General features: G+C 66.1%; 7 protein-coding genes across 7 annotated transcripts in view; 2 read left to right on the top strand and 5 right to left on the bottom strand.

Moving 5' to 3' along the window:
• The window catches only part of EMIHUDRAFT_453346 (hypothetical protein), a 2,893-nt gene extending 1,810 nt beyond the window's left edge, over positions 1-1,083 (bottom strand). The window contains exon 1 of the mRNA XM_005759940.1: positions 267-1,083. Within this exon, the coding sequence (XP_005759997.1) occupies positions 267-1,074 (808 nt within the window). The 5' untranslated portion in view covers positions 1,075-1,083. The remainder of the gene's footprint in view (positions 1-266) is intronic.
• A 91-nt stretch (positions 1,084-1,174) lies between these two features.
• Positions 1,175-2,888, top strand: EMIHUDRAFT_359313 (hypothetical protein). Its single transcript, XM_005759939.1, has 3 exons — positions 1,175-1,200; positions 1,809-1,859; positions 1,977-2,888. The coding sequence occupies exons 1-3, from the start codon at positions 1,198-1,200 to the stop codon at positions 2,694-2,696; spliced, it is 774 nt and encodes a 257-aa protein (XP_005759996.1). The 5' UTR covers positions 1,175-1,197; the 3' UTR covers positions 2,697-2,888.
• A 602-nt stretch (positions 2,889-3,490) lies between these two features.
• EMIHUDRAFT_43594 (hypothetical protein) lies at positions 3,491-4,366 on the top strand (the record flags this gene model as incomplete). Its single annotated transcript, XM_005759938.1, has 1 exon — positions 3,491-4,366. A coding segment is annotated over one exon (876 nt), but the record flags the coding sequence as incomplete, so codon positions are not given.
• A 4,765-nt stretch (positions 4,367-9,131) lies between these two features.
• On the bottom strand, positions 9,132-10,540 carry EMIHUDRAFT_218558 (hypothetical protein; the record flags this gene model as incomplete). Its single annotated transcript, XM_005759937.1, has 3 exons — positions 9,132-9,899; positions 10,294-10,413; positions 10,484-10,540. 3 exons carry the CDS (start codon positions 10,538-10,540, stop codon positions 9,132-9,134), a joined length of 945 nt encoding a protein of 314 aa, XP_005759994.1.
• A 1,084-nt stretch (positions 10,541-11,624) lies between these two features.
• On the bottom strand, positions 11,625-13,211 carry EMIHUDRAFT_438596 (hypothetical protein). Its single transcript, XM_005759936.1, has 5 exons — positions 12,187-13,211; positions 12,058-12,110; positions 11,974-11,992; positions 11,858-11,907; positions 11,625-11,723 (listed from the first exon to the last, which is right to left on the bottom strand). The coding sequence occupies exon 1, from the start codon at positions 13,019-13,021 to the stop codon at positions 12,638-12,640; it is 384 nt and encodes a 127-aa protein (XP_005759993.1). The 5' UTR covers positions 13,022-13,211; the 3' UTR covers positions 11,625-11,723; positions 11,858-11,907; positions 11,974-11,992; positions 12,058-12,110; positions 12,187-12,637.
• Positions 13,212-17,988: 4,777 nt separating this feature from the next.
• On the bottom strand, positions 17,989-19,116 carry EMIHUDRAFT_218555 (hypothetical protein; the record flags this gene model as incomplete). The annotated part of the gene is made up of 3 exons (XM_005759935.1): positions 17,989-18,198; positions 18,316-18,414; positions 18,547-19,116. The coding sequence occupies 3 exons, from the start codon at positions 19,114-19,116 to the stop codon at positions 17,989-17,991; spliced, it is 879 nt and encodes a 292-aa protein (XP_005759992.1).
• A 117-nt stretch (positions 19,117-19,233) lies between these two features.
• On the bottom strand, positions 19,234-20,093 carry EMIHUDRAFT_359311 (hypothetical protein). Its single transcript, XM_005759934.1, has 2 exons — positions 19,481-20,093; positions 19,234-19,407 (listed from the first exon to the last, which is right to left on the bottom strand). Exons 1-2 carry the CDS (start codon positions 20,021-20,023, stop codon positions 19,315-19,317), a joined length of 636 nt encoding a protein of 211 aa, XP_005759991.1. The 5' UTR covers positions 20,024-20,093; the 3' UTR covers positions 19,234-19,314.
• Between the last annotated feature and the right edge of the window lie 524 nt (positions 20,094-20,617).

Below are 20,617 nucleotides of genomic sequence, written 5' to 3'. Positions count from 1 at the left end.
AGAGAAGAGAACAAACGAACAGGGAGAAAACAGGAGGAGAAAGAGACAAGAAAAAGAGAAAGAAAAAGAAAGAGGAAAGAAAGGAGCAGAAAAGGACACGCAAGAGAAAACGGGGAAGAAGGGGCAGAAGCCGCGAGGGGCGAGGGGGCGAGGGGTGGCGGAGGGGCGGAGACGGGCCGGAGACGGGCCGGAGGAGGGGCGGAGGAGGGGCGGAGGAGGGGCGGAGGAGGGGCGGAGGAGGGGCGAGGGTCCGATGGTGCGCTGAGCCTGCAGCACGGTCTCGAGGCGCGAGACGAGAGTGGCCCATGACTCTGGCTTGACGGCGGCGGCGGGGTCGGCGAAGGCGGCCTGCAGCCCCCAGAAGGAGGCGTACAGCGACCCGTCCTCCGCCGCGCTCCCCTCCTGCTTGTCGTCTGCCGCCTCGTCGGGCTGGAGCTCGAGGTCGGAGGGGGCCATCGCGCCCTTGAGGTTGACACCGGAGCGCTCCGAGAGCGGGAGCATGTACGCCATGAGCAGCAGCACGCGCCCGCAAAAGTTGGTGTTCTTCGACTTTGAGAGCCGGCGGAGCAGCTCGTTGCAGGTGCGGATGAAGGTCAGCTTGGCGCGGTTGTTGGTCGAGCGCATCAGCTTGGCGAGCGCCGCGCCGCGCTGCTCGATCTGCGGGAAGAGCGCCTCCGATTCGGAGATGACCTGCGAGTCGAAGAGGTCCTCCATCAACGCGAACGGCGTGTTCAGGTCCGCCGCCCTCGCCGTCGCCAGCTCAATCGACCGGTCGATCAGCGCGACGACCAGCGCGCCGGCCGCGCCGGCGCTCGACTTACGCTCGAGGAAGATGCGCATCGACAGCTCGAGCGTGCCCCGCTCCTCCGCGTCGAGCGGCTCCGCCTTGGCCGCCGCGCCGTTGGCCCCCTCTGCGCCGCTCGTCGCCGCCTCGCCGCTGCTTGCGCCCGCGCCCCTGACGGCGGCGACAACGCTGTCGACAAAGGCGGCGCCCGCCAGCCCGTCGGCCCGCACGCCCTCCTCTAGGACTGAGGCGAGGCGCGACTGCGCGGCGGCGAAGTTGTCACCCGACATGGGCTCGCTAAGCGGGCGCTTACTTTTCTTTGTCTTTTTTGCCTTCCGAAGGCTTGCGTAAAAGAGTTCGCGGGTGGCAGAGCAATCACCCTACCACACACGCTCAGCTCCTCAGCCGACACCATGACACCCTGCTCGTTCTCAGCGCAGCGCTCTTGCATTCACACCCGCACAGCACCCTGAGAGGTATTTTTATGTTCCCCCACCCGGGTGGGGGAATTTTATATTTAGCAATATGAGCCGCCGTCCCCACTCGAACTCGAGTCCGCCGACCGCTATAGGTCGAGCGGGGAGGGAGGCGCTGCCTCCGCGGCGGGGACGGAGGCGACACCTCCGTCCCCACCGCCATTGGTTCGAGCGGCAAGCCTTAGGTAGAGCGGGGACGGAGACGTGGAAAAGCGTGCTTGTGAGTGGAAGCCACAAGCGCGCTGGCTCCGGTCGTTCGTAAATGAGGGTGTTTTTCTGTGTGTGTGTTTTCTTGAAGCCTTTCTTAAACTGGGTAACGAACCCCTGTCACTCCGTGAAGTGAACAGAAGAGAGGTGTGAACAGACTGGCGTGCTGATCGTGAAGAGGCGCCATGTCATCGGACACCGAGAGCACGGTCTGCGACCCGCGGTTAGAGGTCGCACCCGAGCCGCAAGTCCCCAAGGGGCCGGGCCAGATAAGGCGCGTGCCCCAGCTGTTCACAGCAACAGCACGGTCTACCCCCGTCGTCCCACCCCAAGTGCAGCAGACACCCGAGCAGGCTCGCAAGCTCGAGCTTTCTGCAGCAGAAATCTACGAGGCGCAACAGCCGTGTGTGAAAGCCGACGCATCACCGCCAACACACACCGGCGCCTTGTACCCGAAACCGAACCGTCGTCACCGCCACACACACCTGCGCCTTGTACCGGTGGCGTAGGTGACACCCACGCCGATGCTCGATCGGTCGCAGAACCCGTCCGGCTCCCGCCTGTGGTGGATGACCTGCTTTGGCTACTGGCTGTTCGGCTCCTTCGGCCTCTTCTTCTCGCTCAAGGAGTGGCTCGATCCCGCCTTCTCCGACTGGCTCGCGCCCGGGCCCGGCTCGCCGCTGCTGGGCGACTCTGGCCGCATGCTCGTGTTCGAAGCGGGGCCGGCCGGCGTCCAGTCCAAGCTGCTCGGCGTGCAGGCCAACCTCCTCGAGGGCGTGCTGCTCGACGTCGGCGCGCTCTCCCTCCTCTCGTGCTGGTTCGAGTCGCGCCGCATGCAGCTGCTCACCGCCTACGCGGCGCCCGTCTCGGCCGCCTACTTTTTGCTCAACATCTTTTACTTCCAGCTCACCGGCGCGCCCGAGATGGTGCCCGCGATGCTGCTGCTCGGCGCGCCTCCGATCCTGCTCTCGCTGCTGCGGCTGAAGATCTTCCTGCGGGACGAGGCGGCGCTCGCAACCTACGCCGCCTACCTCGCGGCGATCGGCGCGGCCGTGCTCGGAGGCGGCCTCCTGCTGCAGCAGCGCGCCGAGGCGCACCGCGCCGACATCCACCTCTTCGTGGCGGTGCGCGACCATTTCACATCGAACGGCTTCACGTGGACGGCGGGGCTCGACTACCCCGACGGGTTCAAGCCGCCGCGCGCCAGTGGCTGGCTCGGTCTCTTCTGAGCGTCTCGTTGCGCGTCAGTGTCCGTGCGCCGCAGCCTCCCTCCTGGGCTGACCGCCCCGCGGCCGCCGAAACGGGAGCGAACCAACGACATCAACGCGGGTGGAAGAGAAATAGAGAACGAGAAGGAGCTCTCGTAGTACAATGTAGTAGCATCGGCGCATGGCCGGCATGCACTTGGAAAGAAAGAATTTAACAAAATCAACTCTCTGTCTCACAGCAGTGAGCAGACAGGCTCGAAAGAAAACAGACAACCCAAGGGAGGGATGGGAGGACGGCGCACGCCGCCCCCACCACACTTTGACACACACAAAAGGGTTTGAGTGTGCTGTGTGGTGCTAGCCGTCGCCCAGAAAGAAAGAAAGAAAACAGACAAATCCAAACGAGGGATGGGGGAGGAGGACAGGGTCCACACCTGCACGAGCAGGATTTTTGAAGGACGATCCAGGTGGGTGGGGCTCTCCTGCTCCTGACAAGGGACACGACAGGCTCGCAGCGCGGTGCACGGTGGACTCCCAACTCCACTGCGCACTGGCGGTCTCATCTCAGTCTAGCGACCTGCCTCCAGCTTCTCACCGTCGCCCACACTCGGCATGCAGTTGAGTGTTTTTTTTCAGCGGCGGAGGGGGGGTCGAGCCGAGGACGATAGAGAGACCGCGGATGCAGGCGCGATTCGTCGACCAAGGAGAGCCGGCAATCACCGGAGGGAGGACCGAAACCTCGCCCAAAAAAAAGTTTTCTCGTCGCGTCGGCCGTCCAAGCCGGCGTCTTGCGGCCTCGTGCAAGTCAGATGCGGCTGACGTCTCTCAAGGGTGTCTTTGTCGGCTCCGGCTCAGAGGGCCTGCAGCAGCCCGAGGTGGTGACAGAGATCCTCTCTCTTGCCGGGAAGGCGCCCACGGAATTGAACGTGCTCTACATCGGGACTCCGACGTACGAAAAAGCACAGTCTCGCGAGAACCAGACCAAGCTCCTCGCCGCGGCGGGCTGCAGCGTGACTCACCTCAAGACGACGCTCGCGGGCGACTGCACCGCTGTCGAGATGGAGGAGGCGTGCGCGGCGGCGAACATCATCGTCGTTTCGGGCGGCAACACGCTATATGGCATCGACCGTTGGCGCGCGACCGGGCTCGACCGGCAGCTCAAGGCGGCAGGAGAGCGCGGCGCGCTGCTGTGCGGTGGAAGCGCTGGCGCGATCTGCTGGTTCGACGGCGGGCACTCGGACTCTGGCGACCCGGACACCTACATCAGCTCCGCCGCTGCCCCCGCCCCGGCCGGCGCCGACGAGGCGACGACGTTCGCAGAGGGCGGGGTGGCGGCGCAGTGGGATTACGTGCGCTGCCCGGGCCTGGGCTTCCTGCCCGGATTGTGCTGCCCTCACTTTGACAAGACGCAGTCCAACGGCGTGCTGCGCGCGCACGACTTTGACGAGATGATGCTGCGGCACCCAGGAGAGAGGGGCGTCTGCATCGACCACTTCGCCGCGCTCATCGTCGACGGAGCGCGCTACCGCGTCCTCTCGCTGCCCGGCAAGCCCGGCTCCGTCCTCGGGGGAGCCTTCAGCGAGGCGCGCGCGGGGTTGCCGGGCGTGTGGGTCAAGGAGGTGGCGGGGGGCGAGGTCAAGACGTGGCTTGCGCCGGCCGACGGCTCGCTGGACGAGCTGCTGCGCGAGCCAACGGCCGTGGTCGAGGACAGGAGGCTCGCAGCCATCCGAGCCGCTAACCCGTCGCCAAAGGAGCTGTGACCGGTGGTGACGGGGATCCGAGGCAGATCCGAGGCAGATCCGTGCCGTGCCGTCCCCACCGGCACCGCACACGGCCGGCCACCAACACTGGCGGGCCCTCTGCCTCTCACTCACCTGTCTCTGGTGTCTGGTCTCTCCTGCAGTTTTTGCGTTTCTCATTTTTCTGCTCTCCCACTTTTCGAAGTGCTAAGATGTGTCCCCGGTGTGCGCAGTCTCACGGCGCGCACAGCGGCCGCGCTCGCCCTCAGCCATCAGCCTCCACCGTTGGCGCCACATTGCGTGCACCTTCGCCTTGTCGAGATCCCCGGTGCTCGCATCCAGCAGAGAGCCGCACGCGTTGGTCATCGCCACAAAGCCGGCCGCCCCTCGCGTCTCTTGTCCATTGAGCCGCTCCACCTTGTTGAGCGGAGAGGAGTGCGAGCAGCGCGTCGAGGCGCCCACCTGCCGGCGCCGCATCTCCGGCCTCCTCTTTGGTCCGCCGAGCATCAGCTCGGCCAGCAGGCACTGGGTCTCGGCGCGCGAGGGGTCCTCGTCGGCGCCGCCGTCCACCTCAATCTGCATCACCGGCTTGTACCCGCCGTCGGACGAGCGAAAGAGCGCAACGCACCGCTCGTCGGTGTTCTCCTGCAGCATGTACAGGTCTGCGAAGTGCTGCGATGGGGAAGAGGGGTGCAGGCCGTCCACCTTGACGACGGCTATGTTGATCTCCCTCCCATCGGCCAGCGGCGCCGCGCGGATGCTGGTCACGTAGAGCGACGAGCAGACGCTCGGGTCGTTGTAGTCGTGCTGCACCGCGCCCATGCCCTCGCCGACGGTGGGGACCGCGTGCTGGTTGGTGGTGCTGCTCGAGTTCATGCGCACCTTCGAGTGGTCGTCGCGCTCGAACCACAGCCACTGAAGCTGCGAGACCAGGTCGCGCAGGTAGTGCGCGATCTGGTAGTGCGCGGCCGACTTGTGCTTGTCGATGTTCTCCTCGGAGACGCGCTTCACGTTCCTGCGGCAGGCGAGCGCCACCGCGTTCTTGTACCGCGCTGCCGACCGCTTGCGGCGGCTCTTGGCGATGCCCAGCTCCACCACCGCGCCGTATGAGATGTCGATGCCAAACCGGCTAGACAGCTCGAGCTGGATCCGCCTGAAGCCGGAGCCCTTCTTGAGCTTGCGCGCCTTGTCGCTCGTCAAGGTAGCGTCGCGCCGCCACGCATCCGCGCCGATGTCGTTCGCCGCGCAGATCTGCTCAATCTTCTCTCCGATGTCGGGATAGCGGCGCAGGATGGCGTCGACGCAAGGCGAGCGGCCGCGCTCGCCCGCCAGCGCGCGCAGCGCGCTCGAGACGGCGTCAGACTTGCGGGCGGTCGCGTTTGCCCTCCGGCGGTTGCGCGCGATGAGCTTGACAACCAGCTGCTGTGCGCCCAGCGCAGAGAGCCGCGCAAAGCTGGCGCAGTCGGAGTTGTCACTGTCCGAGGCAGCGCCATCGTCGATGCCAGCTGCGCGCGCCTCGCGCCGGAGCGACAGCGCAATCTCCTCGGCGTCATCGAGGAGAGAGGACTTGGTCGCGCCGGCGAGGAGCTCCTCCTCGCTCTCATCCCACGCCGAGGGATGGCTCCAAGCCTACCAAACAGAAACGAAAGGTTCGTTAACGCCCGTCGGGGGGGGGTGGGCGAGGCGGGACGGGCGTTAAGTGTGAACGGGGTGTGCGTTTACGTGAACGGGGTGATGTGACTACCACTAAGCGGCCGGATCAATCTCCCGTCGGAGCTATAAGGGGTGTTTGCGCTCCAGAAGTCGATGCCGCTCATGGCGTACTCGTCCCAATTGTCGCCAAGGATCGTCTTTGCGTCTGCGTCGGCCGCCGTGAGCGTCTCGAGGTTGGTGATCCCCATCGCCTCCAGCTCGGCGCGCACTCGCTCCACATCCTCAGCAGATGGGATCTCGGCCGCCCACGACGCGTCTGGCTCCTCCGGCCCAGTGGTGGCCGCCTCCAAGAGGTCCGTTGCGTCCTCCCCCTCGCCTGCTGCTGCCGCACCAGTGCCGAGCCCGTTGCCTGCAGCGGCGGCTCCCGAGTCGCCGCGCGCCTCGCCACCCTCAGCCTCAGCCGCGTACTTGCGCTCGTCTGCCTCCAGGCGCGCAACCTCGTCTGCAATGTCCTGCTCGGTGATCTGCCCGCAGCCGATGCGCGCGGTAATCTCGGACAAGGTCTGCAAGTTGGCGAGCTCGGCGCACACCTCGAAGGTCGCGAGCGCAGCCTCGATCTTCTCCTCCAGCTCTGCGCACGCCTCCCTCGACGGCGCGCGGTTCGTGCCCAGCAGCTCCCGGCGCGCGCGCGTGCCCTGGCCCTCCAGCACCGCCAGCTCCACCAGCTTGCGGTCGGAATCGGTCGAGCACAGCCGCTTGAGTGCCCGCAGGCGAGCCGTGCTGATCATCGGCCTCGAGCTCAGTTCGAGCGTGCTCAGCGCCGGCTCGACGGCTCCAACCATGCCGTCGAGCATCTTGTAGTTCACGTCCGGCTCCTTCGCCATGACGATCCAGCCGGTCTGCTCGCCGGTGCTGGTGCCGAGCCGCACGGCAACCGCCGGGATGTGCATCAACTGGTCGAGGATATTGCGGGCTTTCGTCACGCCCGAGGAGCCGCCTGCGTCCTTCCACAGCTGCCGCAGCGAGACGCGCGCGCCGCGCTTCTTGACAAGGATGGTGGCAGCGCGTATGAGGACGTTGCAGGCGCACACCGTCTTGTCGTTGTGCCCGCGCGCAGAGCACAAGTGCCGGGCCGCCATAATGTACTCCTCGAGTGTGATGCCCTCAATAGGCGAGACGCGGAGGCGGCCAATTTCGGTGCTCTCCTTCGCGAACGAGTCCTTGACGGCGAGCTGGTCCGCGAGCCGCTTCACCGTCTCGAGTTCGGACGTGGTCGCTGCCGGGATGTTTTCGGCACTGACCTCGGGCGTAGAGAGCTGCTCGAGGAGCGCGCCCTCTCCCGCCGATCGCCTCTTGTCGGTGGCGGCCTTCTTCCCCTTCGCCTGCAGCTGTCGTAGCTCCTCCTGCAGCGCGGTCTTCTCCACGCGCTTCTCCGACAGCGTGTTTATGACCGTGACGGCCGCTGCAGAGTTGTTGGCTGCAATGAACTCGTCCTTCTGCTTCGTAAGCGCAGAGATCATGTCGTCGATATCGCTCATCAGTTTCGGGATGAGCATAAGCCGAGCGTCGCGCTGGTTGGGCGTGATGGAGACAGCCGGTCGACGCGCCGGCCCGCCGGCCGCCTTTTCCGGTGCCGCTCGCTTTCCAGCTTCACCCTGGGCGCCGCCCGCGCGGCTGCCGTTCTTCTTGGCAAAGCCGAACCCCTCTGCTGCTATCGTACCCGCCGCTTTCTGGAGCTCCCCCACCTTGGGCCTCTTGCCCTCGAACCTAGGGCGAGAGTAGGGGCAGAGCGTGTGTGAGTCAGAGTCAGAGTATTTACGTGTACATGTGTCGGAAGTGACTGCGGTTTGGCGCACCGGACGAGCCAGGGCTGCTCGATGGCCAGTCTGCACGCCGCCTCGTTGAGCGCAATCTGCCAAGGTTGCAGCCCGAGGCTGCCGTTGTCTCGGCCATAGACCGGCCGATTCCCGCCGGGAGTGCCCGCGAGCCATTCCTTGACACGCTCCGCGTGCAGCCTCTTGCGCTGCTCCTCCGGCTCGGTGGCTCCGGGTGGCTGCGGCGCAGCGGGCGGTGCGCCGTCTTGCTGCGGCGACGACCCTGCCTGAGGCTGAGCCGGCGGTGGTGCGTAGAGCGGCTGCGTCCCTCCCTGCTCGTCGCCGACGAGCCAGCCGCTCTGGTGCGCCTTGGCGAAGTGCTTCATGTTGCGTGAAATCTTGAAGGCCTTCCAGTCCTCCATGCCCTTGTCAATGGCCAGCATCTCAAATGTCTTGCGGTCCTCTTGGTCGAATCGGCCGAACTCGTTCACATCGCCGTAGCCAATGCTAATCAGGAACTGGGAGTAGTTCCGGTCGGTTCCAAGGTTCAACGGTGCGAGGAAGGCTTCGAGCGTCTGCTGCGAGGCGTTCTGCGTGATGATCTGGTCCCAGTTGTCCATTGGTTCGGTTGTGTCGTCTGTGTATCTGTGTTTCGCGCGCGCGCCTAAGTTGACCACAAATCCCGCCTAAAAAATTGAAAAAAGCACGCTCGGAGTGCTCCGACGAAAGAGCTGAATGGGCGAGCTGAATGGGCGGGTCGGGTGCCGGGGGGGGGGGGGGGCACCCGGGGCGCCTCACTCTGAGGAGCTCCGCCCCGCCCCTGCCCCTCACTGCCCCGGGGGTGGGGCCTCACCCGCAGCCGGCGCGTCCCGGGGTGGGGTCTCGGGGTGAGCCCCGGGTGAGGCCCGCCCCCCCCCCGTCCTCGGGCTACTGTGATAAACACATCACAGTGCGCCAGCCACCTCTTACACGCGGCCGGCGCCCTCTCGCGGCAAAAGGGTCGAGCGAGTGGGCAGAGTCGCGATGTCCCTGCGCACCTGGGTGTTCGCCGCCTATATGCTCTATCCTGTGCCAAGACGGACACGTTTTGACAATCAAAATCTACCTCAAAATTTGCGGCCGCTCCTCGAAATTTGCTGATCAAAATTTGCGGTGGCCCGGATCGAAACCTGTACTTTTGGCCAACTCCACCGGCTCGGGGTCTTTTTTGCCTTTTTGGAATCAATGCACAATGGGCACCCCGTGCCAGTTCACTTGACGCCCTGCGCGTGGGCCGCGTCGTCGTCGAGGGTGTCGTCGTAGTCGTGCGCCGCCGCGCCCCTCCGCACAGCGTTCCCGACCTTGCTCCTCGCCTTGCCCTCCGCATACTTCGCGACATGTCTCAGGTACCGCTCCCTCTCGGGCAGGGTGGGCGCGACGTACGGCAGGCTGGTCGCGCGGCTGAGCCACGCCTGGTACCTCTCCCACACGCCCCCCTCGCCCGAGGCGGGCACCGCAAACCCGCGGTAGTGCTCGAGCGCGTACAGCCGGTACGCATACGGCAGCAGCACGCAGTCGACGAGGCCGAGCGAGTCGCCGCCCCAAAAGTGGCCTCGGCTCTCCCGCGTGAAGGCGCGCAGGCCGTCGAGCACCTTTGCGAAGCCGTCCGCCCGCTCCGCCGCGTCGGTGCGGACCAGCGCCTGGTAGTAGCCCGAGGTGACGCTCTTGTTGACCTGCTCCGCCGCGACCCGCGCGGCCGCTCGCTCGAACGGGTCGGTCGGAAGCAGCGGCGGCGCAGTCGAGCCGTTGGCGGCGGCGAGCTCGTCGATGAACTGGATGCATACGATCGACTCGGTCACGGCGCGGTTGGTGGCAGGGTCGAGCAGCGTCGGCACCATGCCCTTTGGGTTGGCCGCCAACAGCGCCGGTGACTTCCAGTGGTACCACCAGTCGCTCCGCTCGGTCGCCTCAAAGTCCTCGTCCCCGGTCGGCGCCCGCTGCTCCCAGCCAAGCGACTCCTCCCACTCGTAGGGAACGGCCTGGCGGTGGTGCTCGAGCGCAAGCGTGGCGCGGTGCGCAAACGGGCAGAACCAGGCCGAAAAGTACCGGAGCGGGGCGGCGGCGGTGGAGGATTGGCCGCGCCGCGAGGTGCGGAGCGTCGTGGCAGCTCGGAGCGTCGTGGCAGCTCGGAGCGTCGTGGCGGCTCGGAGCGTCGTGGCGGCTCGGAGCGTCGTGGCGGCTCGGAGCGTCGTGGCGGCTCGGAGCGTCGTGGCGGCTCGGAGCGTCGTGGCAGCAACGCGTTGCATGCTGGAAGCAGCAGCGCGGCAGTGCAGCTCAGGGTTCCAACTTTTTCCGGGGCATGGTATGGTACTGGCGCCTGCCAGCTCAATCACGGCGCTCAGTCAACGGTATGGCAGGTGGAGTGCTCTCTACTGCCGCGGCGCCCCTGTCGGTTCGGAGGCGCCCGGCGGCCGCGCGCTTGGTGCCGACGTTGACCGGCTGAGGGCCCAACTTGAGCTCTTTTTTGGTGAGGGACCAAAGCGCGAAGGACCACTTTTGGGTTAGGGACCGCGGGCGACAGGTTAGGGACCGATCGCCACCGCTCACGCCAGCGGACGGCCACCATCGGTGTTTTTGGCTTCGCCACCGTCCAAAGCGTGCGCAATGCGCTCGCCGACATCGAGCGAGCTCGCCTCTCCGAGGAGCGGCTTGCTGTGCGGACGCCTTCTTGTGGCTCTCGTCGAGAGCGTTTTGCGTCCCGGCGGGTGGGAGAGCATGTGTCGTTTGATGTGTCACTGTGTACGTCATGTCAGTCTTGATAACAAGTACGGTCGATCCGTCAAAGCGATACACTCGTCACGATCACGTTGGACGGCTTGCACGGAGCTCTGTGCCGGCACACAGGAAGAGCCGACGGCAAGAAGAGCTCGATGGGGAGCGAGAATCGCCAAAGGTGCTCACGGAGGTGTCGGAAGTCCGCCTTGATGCGGTCAGTTCCCCCCAGGTTTGACTGCGTAGGTCGCGGAACTCGTTGAGTACTCGTAGCCTTTCTGCGCCTCCGTCTGCATCGCGTCGGCTGCTCTGCGGCAAGAGCAGTCTTTTCGGAAGATATCGACGATTTTCGAGAGCCACCCGCTTGGGAGCGATTGAGCGCGTCACGGAGGACTCAGGTTCCACCTAAACCTCCTTTGGCGATTCTCGCTCCCCATCGAGCTCTTCTTGCCGTACGGCTCTTCATGGTTGTCGGCACAGAGCTCCGTGCAAGCCGTCCAACGTGATCGTGACGAGTGTATCGCTTTGACGGATCGACCGTACTTGTTATCAAGACTGACATGAGGTACACAGTGACACATCAAACGACACATGCTCTCCCACCCGCCGGGCCGCAAAACGCTCTCGACGAGAGAGCCACAAGAAGCCGTCCACACAGCAGGAGCCGGTCGGTCGAACACGTTGCTCGCTCGATGCCGGCGAGCGCATGTCGCACGAGGTAGACGGTGGTGTAGCTAACATCACTGACGACGGCCGTCCGCTGGCGTGAGCGGCGGCGATCGGTCCCTAACCTGCGGTCCTTCACCGTAATCGGTCCTTCGCCTTCATCCCTAACCCGCAAAAAAGCACGATTCTCAAGTTGGGCCCTCCGGCTGCTCTCGCGGCGCCGAGGCGTGCCGCTTCGGTCACGTCACGTGCGCTGCGAGGTGTCTTTTGGCATGTGCGCGCTTGGCATAGACGCCAGGAAGCTCGCCTTCCTTGCCTGCGGCCGCGGGCGTGCGGGCGGGCACGCCAGGCTCGGCGACGCGCCGCGCGGGTCTTCGTGCTCGCGACCCGCGACGAGCCAGCATGGCTCGTCGCTCGACGGGAGCCTGTCCAGCATGCTCTCGGCACTCTGTACAGCCTCGCCAACTCTCTGGGAGGGTCTACAGGGACAGGGCGGGCCGTCTCGGGCGAGATGGCGCGCTGAATGCTACCATGACTACGAGCTATCCGATCGGGTCGCCGGCGGCGGGCTTGCGCGGCGTGCTGCTCGACGGCAGGCTGCTCTCCAACCTTTCAACAGTGTCTTTTACCTCGCTCCTCTCGCTGCAACCGCCTGCGGGGGCCGGCGCCGGCCGCCTCGCTTCGCCAGTGCTGCCTACGCGAAGTTACTACGCCCACGACACGCGCATGGGCTCGCCGCCCGCGTCGCCTGCGGCGGGCCCGCGGGGCGCGACGCTCGTCGGGAGCGTGCTCAGCAGGCTGTGCAGCGCAGCCTGACTCACTCAGAGCGCCGCTGATGCGGCGTGGGGCCGCCGGCGGGGCTGCTGCCGCGAACGCTGCGCTGAGGGCCTCACCATCGTGTCCTCGCCGCGTCGCCGACGCCACTTGCTGCTCGCGGCTGCCCTGCCCTTCCCTGCCATCGCGCAAACAAACACACACACACACGCACACGCACACACATTATTAATGATCGAGTATTAATTATTATTTGTTAATCATCGGGCGGCGGCGCGGCGGGGCGGCGGGCGGCGCAAGGCGGCGGCGCGGCGAGGCAGCGGGCGACGCAGGGCGGGGCGGCGCGGCGGCGGTTGGTATAATTACTTATTTGTTAATTAATTATTACTTAATAATCATCGGGCGGCGGCGCGGCGGCGGGCGGGGCGGAGCGGGGCGGCGCGACCATCGGCACTGAACGGACCAGCTAGCTGGTCTTTGAGTCAGGGCACGAGGCTGCCGCGGCCAATGCTGGCGTTGGCGTCGGCGCACAACACGAGCACATCACCCGGCTGCCGCAGAGCGATCAGCTGGGCGAGGCCCTCGTAGTACGCGTCGATCTCGGCGGCGGAGTGCGCAGACGTGGGCGCGAGAACTGCTTGCCGCGCGAGCCGCCGCGCACAACGAGCCGCACAGCGATGGAGCGGCCGTCCGGCGAACGAGCCACCGGTTTGCTGCCACCTGCTCGCTGCCGAGCAGCCTCAGCCCGAGGCGAGAGCACGATGCACACGCCCATGCTGCCGCGCCCATGCTGCTGCGCAGGCGCGCTTCCCACGAACGTGTAGCCGTCGCGCACGAATTCCTCGTTGCCGCACCGCCACGTCTCCTGGCCGCACACCGTGAAGGCGTTGCGAACCTGGCTGTAGCCGATCAGCTCGTCCAAGCCGGTATCCGTCTTGATGCCGAGCATGCTCTGAGTTTAGAGCGACTGCAGATCCGAGCGGTACGACTTGCGTTGAGGCATCGCGACAGCAGCTTAGAGGAGGCTGCAGTTGGCGTGCAGCAGAGCACCAGCCGAGGCATCACTTGTACGCTTGCGGAGCCGACCCCACGCTGCACAAAGTGCCACGTGTGGTGACGGCGGTGAGATACGAGGCGCAGATGAAGCACTCGGAAGTTGCACGGCTATGAAGAAAAACAGCCGGCTAAATTTCGGCGCGGCTAAAAAGCAAAGGACGGGCGCTTTTGATCGGCAAAGGAAAGTTGGAGTAACGACGACCGCGTTCGCAATGAAGTCGCCTGTCGAGCAGCTTCCGCGGCGCGCATGCGCCGCGGGGTTGACCGACAGCCGCGCCTTTCGCGCCTCCCGTGCCACGCGCGGCGCCGCGCGCGCCGCGCGCAGCCTCGCCAACGCCGCACACAGAACCAGCAGGCTGCTCACCAAAAAGAAAGAAAGAAAACAGACAACCCAAGGGAGGGATGGGAGGACGGCACGGGGCACGCCGCCACCACACAGGGATTTTAATGCTGCACTTGGAGCACTTGGAGTGCAGTCATCAACCTCACATCCAGGGCCGGGGAGCTGAGGAGCGCACCCAGCGGGCCGGATGATCGGTATCGGGTTACTTACGGGCTAGAGAGCCCTAGCCCCGGGGGTGCGCGTTCGCTGGGCGGAAAGGGCCAAAAATAAAGTAAACACAAGTCTCCGAGGGTTAGCCCCGCGTACCGGGTTTCCCCTTAACTGCAGGACGCCCCCTCTACTCGGAGCTAATGAACCTGAGGGAGGGTGTAGAGGATGTAGAGCGTTGTACCTGTAGAGCTGTAGAGATGTAGAGCGCTGATGATGAGGAGCACTTGCCATGCTACAGCGATGATGAGGAGCACTTGCGGGGGGGCACTTGGAGCGGGAAACTTGGAGCACTTGGAGTGCAGTCAGCAACCGCACATCCGGGGCGAAACTTCTTCTTTTTTGCATCGCCGAGGCAGGGAGGCCGCGCACATTGGTCGCCTCCTGCACATGGAGACCTTGCCTCCGCCGCGGCGTCGCACTCTGTGGGCCGCGGGGCTCCTCTGCGCTGCGGGCTTCGTCTGCGCCGTCGTCCGCATTGGGCCTAGCCGTGACGGCGGCGCGCACATCGAGACGTTTGTGGGCGGCCTCCTGCAGGACAGGGAGAAGGAGTGCCGCCGGTCCGACTGGTGGTTCCGCGGGCCGGTGGACGCGATGGCGCGGGCGGTGGTCGCGGACGTGCCCAACCACCCGCACATCTCGGCGATGCCCTTCAACCTCAAACTTGCCACGACGGTGTCGCCGTTCCTTCCGAAAGTGTACACCGACGTGACCGAGATCGTGTTGCTGGAGACGTCGGTGCGGGAGGTGGACCTGCACGAGTGCCGCACGCCGCTTGACTACCTCAAATTCATGCCGCGGCTGATGCCAGACTCGGGCACTATCGAGCTGAAGGGGCTCGAGGTGATAGGAGAGTGCCACCTCGACACGTCGGGCATGTTTTACATTGGCAAGCATCGGGGCAAGGCGCTCGCGCGCACCTTTGGGAACCTCAGCCTGACCATCGAGTTCGATGGCTTCAACCGCAGCCACGTGACGGACTGCACCGGCCAGTTCGACACCTCCATCTCGTGGCCAGACGACGCAGCCGCCTTCAAGGGGAAGCATGTCTACGCCACTCCGCCGCCCTCGCCGCCGCCCGCGCAGCGGCGCAGCTGGTACAGCCGCTGGTTCGGAGGGGAGGAGGGCCCGAAGGCGAGGGGCCTCCCCTCCGAGCCCGAGCCGGAGCCCGAGCCTGCCGGCTGGAGCCTCGAGGAGAGCAGGGACGAGCTGATCGACCTCGGCATCCCGCTCGCAAAGGCGACGCTGCACCCGCCCCGAGAGCCGTGCTGCAGCCGCCCTAGGGCCGTCCGAGAGCCACCCTGAGGGCTCCCTTTCCGCAAGGGGGGGGGGGGGGGGGGGGCTAGAGTCTTCACACCGGCGGAGCAGAGGGGCGGGAGGAGGAGGACGCCTCCCTACCGCAGCAGCGCCCTCTCCCCTGCCGCAGGTGCTCTGCAACGGGCTCGCCGCCGTCGCCGAGTCGCCGCTCGCGCAGATGATGGAGTTGTCCATCGGCGCGCACACCGACCTGCAGACGCGCGCCTTCGACGCCCTCATCGAGGAGGGGCGTGAGCGCGATGACGGCTATTTCGAGTATCCTGGCATCGTGAACATGATCAACACTGCGCTCGGCTCTGTGCTGCCGGAGACGCGGGAGGCGTTCCAGGCGAGGGGGGGGGGGGGCGCAAGGGGCGGTGTGGGCCGGGAGGGGCGCCCCTCCCCTAGCCCTCGCCCCCCTGGCCCGCAGGCGCAGCACGAGGATATGCTCGCCCGCGTCAACTATGCCCGCTCCGTCCGCGACTCGTCGCTGCAAGGCGCCGCCGACGCCGCCCCCTGCCACCAGGGCATCCGCTACGTCCTCCAGCACGGAGTCGACCTGTTTGCAAATGTCGACCTCGGCTGCAGCCCGCCCCCGTCGCCGCCGCCTTCGCCGCCTTCGCCGCCGCCGCAGCTGCCCGTCCCGCCGTCGCCGCCGCCGCCGTCGCCGTCGCCGCCGCTGCCGCCTAAAGGCCCTCCGACGGGGCTGGCGAGGGCGTTTGGCTGGCTCGACTTCGACCGCGACGGCGAGATCTTCGCTTAGGCCGCTGCCTCCGTTTTGCCGTGAAGGATGCTCTGTCGTCCGCCGTGGTGCATGCGTGCACATGCACATGTCCTACAAGAGCGGCACGCAATGCGTGCTGGACGGGGTGGCATGGGCATCTCATCGCGCATCGTCGGCGAATCGCCTCCCGATAAGCGAAACCGCGCGTCTACTGGATGTGTACTGTTTGTCTCATGTGCTCGAGCCGTCCGCCCGTGTGTGTGGGCTGTGTGGCAGAGAGAGCGGCCACGGCCACAGCTGCTGTGATGAGCTGCCAGCCGTGCCTGAGAGGTATATCGCGTTGCAGCTCGGAGCAGGGATGCCAGTCTTTAGTTACGCTCTCTCTATCGCTCTAGTGAGAGAGTAAGTCCCGCATATCTGATTGAAGGGGCGCCGCGTGAGGGTGAGCGCGCCAGGCGCCGGGGGGCGCCCGGGCCCGCCCTTGCGGCCGCGTCCGACCACCCGCCTCGAGCAGTCACGACCACAGCACACGAGAGTCGAGTCAGCACACAGCAGACCGGTGGGACCGCGCGCTGAGGTCGCGCTCGCGGGTCATCGCACTCGCCAGGTTGCACGTATCCAGAATCCACGCACGTCGCGAACGTCCTCTCGTGCTGTCAGCCTGCCGTACGGCCGAGCAGTGCCGCGCTTGCGGCGCGCGCGCATTGGCTTCACCTTCGGTCTCAGCGCTCGGGCCGGCGCCGGGGGTCATGGCACATGGGGCGACACTCGGGTCGGGCCGGCGCCGGGGGTCATGGCACATGGGGCGACACTCGGGTCACGCTCCGGCCTGGCTCCGGCGCCTCGGGGGGGGCTACAGTGGGCAGTGCGCGAAACCACTTCGCATGGCCACCCGCGACCCCACTTTGGACCGGCGAGCGCACTTGCTCACTTTCCGGACTCAAAAAAAAAGTAGCCCCGCACTCGCAAGCGGCAAGGTCCAAGGTCCAAGGAACTAAAGGTCCAAGGTCCAGACTCCTAAAACTAAAAACAACGACCCCCCATCTACTTCTTCTACTCTGTATTCAGGGGGGGGGGGGGGGGGTAGAACCCCGTAAAGGCAAACTTCCTTGCACGTGGACCAGGGCGGCAGCTCGCCACGTGGCAAAGACACAAGGAAAAAGGACGTACGGCGAGGCCGCACCTTGAGCACGCGTTCATAGCCCCGATACAATGGTCGTCGAGCTTGATGTGCAGTCCAACACGCCGGTGGCGGACGAGGTGCAAGCCACCACGCCCGTGACTGAGCCCACGGCGACCGGCACTCGCAGAAACGGCTTGCGTCGCCTGATCTCCTTTGCGCGGCCAGGGCAGCGCACACCTCGAGGCGCAGACAAAGAGACGGAGGGAGTGACTGTGCCAAAGCTGGACCCGAGTTGCAAAAATCTCCGTACCTCGCTTCGCGGCACGCACGCGCCGCGTGCAGGCTTTGTCCCTCGGCTCCGAGCTTCCTTTGTCCAGGCGCGGCGAAGCCTTCGAGTCTCGATGTGCGGTGGCCCGAGGAGGGGATCAGATGCGACGGAGCGCTGGTCCGTTGAATCGGAGGAGCAGTCTCCGGCCAAATGAGCCCGTGAGGATCGCAGCTGAGACTACGCACGAAACCACGTCGAGAAGGGGATAGCGAATCTCGATCTTCAGCCCGAGGCTACTAACGGAGACTGACGTACAGACCAGATGTGTGAGTGTCACGCTTTCACGGGGAGGGCCACCACGGCCACGCCACACGCACAGGCACATCCGGCCCACAGGGGCACACGCAGAGGCTGGAGGCTACACCGTATTCCGATTGTCAATATCCTGAGAAATATCCATATTGAAAGCTCCAGGTGCTCCAAGAAATATTCCGGTGTGAGCGAACCTCTTCGCTGTTTCAACAACCGAGACATTCCAGCTCCTTGAGGGAGTCGCGGAGGAGGAGGGATGACGGAGGTAGTGTGAGGACAGGCCCCAACAGCCATTGGGACGAACGAGGGCCGCGACGGCGGCTCAAGCGCGGGGGCCGGGCTCCGCCTGGAGGCAGGCGCATCTCGCTTCTCGGCAGGCGGAGATCGTGTGATCAGTGTGCGAACAAGATCCCGCACGGGCGGGGTCCTGTTCCTTTTTAACCATCTCCTAGTAGTCTGTTTTTATTTATTTATTTACCGACATTCCACGACCGCCGGCCCGCGCGGACGGTGCACTCCGCTCGCGCGTTGTGTCGGCAGCGCCGGGGCGCCACCGTGTCCGTGAAACGCGTGTGACAAGCTGACAACTACGCACTGTTCCGCAACCGCGACGGCCACGGCGGCAGCGTGGGTGGCGGAAGGAGGGCACTGCTCGGGTCGTCGGGCGCGTGCAGCATCTCGACGGCGGCGCGGATGCGGCGCACAGACGCTTCGCGAAGCGCCGCCACCTCGAGCACCTCGTGCGGCTCCATCGACGCGACGAGGGCTTTGCGAGCGGCGAGCAGCCGGCGCAAGGCCTGCGGCGAGGGGGAGGGGGAGCATCGGCACACGCATCGGTGGCGTGTCCAAGGGCGGCGTGGGGGGCAAAGAGGCGGAGGGAGGGGAGCACGAGGGGAGCACGAGGGGAGTGACACGAGGGCAGAGAAGGAAAGCGCCTCCTCCACGCTCACGCGGCGAGCGTCGCCAGCGACAGCCTCCAGCTCCGAGGGCAGGTACGCGAGCGGGTCTCGCTCCTCCACACCCAAGCCCATGTGGCTCGACGCGACGGCGGCGGCGGCAGCGGCCTCGGCCGCCGCTGGCCCTCCGCCCACGGCCGAGCCCTCGACAGGGGCGGGCGGCAGCGGCGGCTGGCTCGGCGCCCTCACGAGGAGGTAGCACGGCTCGGTGGAGGCGCCGAGCATCTCCGCGGCGGCCGAGGTCCTCCGCAGCGCCAGGTACAGGCCGTCGTACCTGTACCCCGGCCCGCCCTCACCGCCGGCACCCTCGACCACGCGCACGACGCGAATCGGCCGGCGAGACGACTCATTCGGCTGCAGCGCGCGCAAGCACGCCTCGCCGGCCGCCACCGCAGCGGCGCCGTCGGAGGCGCCCGCGCACCAGCCGCGCAGCAGGAGCCGCTCGCCGTAATCATCGACCGCCCGCGGCTCGACGCCCGGCGGCGGAACGATGATCGATTCGACGCCGAGCACGCTGGGCGTCACGTCCGAGAGGAAGTGTCGGTGCACGCCCGCCGCGGCCAGTTCGGCGCGCCGCTGCAGCACGAGCCCGACCGGTACACCGTCCACTGCGCCAAAGGCTTGGCTCGGTGCGCCATGCAGCTTCAGAATGGCGTTGAGCGCGAGCAGGTCGGCGCGAGCGCCGCCGTTGCGGCCAATCGCCGCGCGCCCCTGAGCGAGCTTGGCAAGGACCGAGACTGGCTGCGGCTCGAGCTCCATTCGCAACACTGGGACTGGCACTGGCCAGGGGGGCCCTGGGGGCACTGCCCGCTGGGGTAATTTTTTTGAGAGCGCCTTCGTTGTTAATAGTACAAACCCAATGGTTAAGAATGTGTGCACCCGTACCACAGACAACAGACAGACAGGCAGCAGACAGACAGGCCCATAGCAGCGCCAGCAGCGCCCCGCTCGGCACACTCACTCCCTCATCCTCTCCTGCGCTTCCAGGTCGCGTCGCCAGAGGGCAAGCCCGCCGCCGCCGCCGCGCGCCGTCGCGATGTCCTCGTTCGCCTAGATGCACGCACGACCGGAGGTGGAGCGGGCGGAGAGGCGGCGGGGTAAGCGACGCTGGCAGCGCGGGCGCCGAGATCCAGTTGAAGAAGGCAGGCAGCTCCCTCTTTGCGCGGGCGACATTAGACTTCGAGCCCAAACCGGACGCCGCTCCGATCTGGGCGGCGCCGCCCTTTGGCAGCGGGATGCGCAGGCCGAGGAGCGAGATCTCGTCAAAGTCGAACGTGAGCTTGCGTGTCCCCTCGTTGAACTCAAACGGGCCGAAGAATCGGACCAGCGCGACGTCGCCGACGTAGATGCCGTTTGTGATGGCCATCGGCTCGGTGGTGGTGTCAAACGTCTGGACCGCCTTGAGCGGGAAATAGTTTATCTTCCCTATCTTCTTCTGCGTGTCCACGGTGCCCGTCGTGAAGCAAAGCCGCCAGGCGCCGTCGAGAGCGTCCAGCGTCGCGCCGCTCAGCTTCGCGTCCGCCTTGGCCTCGGCCCGCATCGTCTTCTCTAGCCCGACCAGCGCCTCGATGACGGCGTGGCTCTCCTCGGCACGCGTCTCCGCCGCACGGACGAGGAGCGCCACCGCGGCGGCGGCCGCTGCAGGGGTGCTCGCAGCCGGCGCCATTTGCATGCGCACGTCCGCGCCGCCTGCGAGCGCACTGCTTGGCGGCTGTAGTGCGGCGTGCATACGGAAGGAGTCGGCGCCTTGAAGCAGCAGCAAGAGGATATTGAGCGGCGTCGGTCGGCTCATTGCTATTGCCCGGGAGGGGCAATATAGCCGGCCGAGAGGTGGCGAGCGAGCTGTCTGGTACATTCCCAGCCACTCCGCTGTGAACACCGAGGGCCTCGGTCTTGCGGAGCGTCTGGTGCTTCAGTCGAGTTACATGGCGATTTTCAAGCTCGGCCGCCCCCTGCCTCCGTCGCGAGCCTGCCGTGGTCACCTCTGGCAATACTGAGGCTCTGCTCGTCGGAGTTGGACGAGTGTGTGAAGGCCGCGGGCGCCAGCACGGAATACGGTGTGTGCTGCGCCGCAGCGCGCGCTGCACACACCGTATTCTGACCCGAAGCCTCGGGCGCCCTCGAGCGAGGCGCTCGACGTCACATTGACAGTGGGCCCCTGTGGGCCCCGCCTCAGCAAGCTCAGACCTGATACTAGGATGGCGGCCTGGCACGGTCCACCGGTCACTGCGACCGGACACTCGACCGCCTGCGCGAGCTG

Source organism: Emiliania huxleyi, assembly GCF_000372725.1.
Source record: "Emiliania huxleyi CCMP1516 unplaced genomic scaffold EMIHUscaffold_79, whole genome shotgun sequence".
Classification (NCBI taxonomy): Eukaryota; Haptophyta; order Isochrysidales; family Noelaerhabdaceae; genus Emiliania; species Emiliania huxleyi.
Note: the sequence above shows the minus strand (reverse complement) of the source record. Positions and strands in the feature narration are given on the sequence as shown.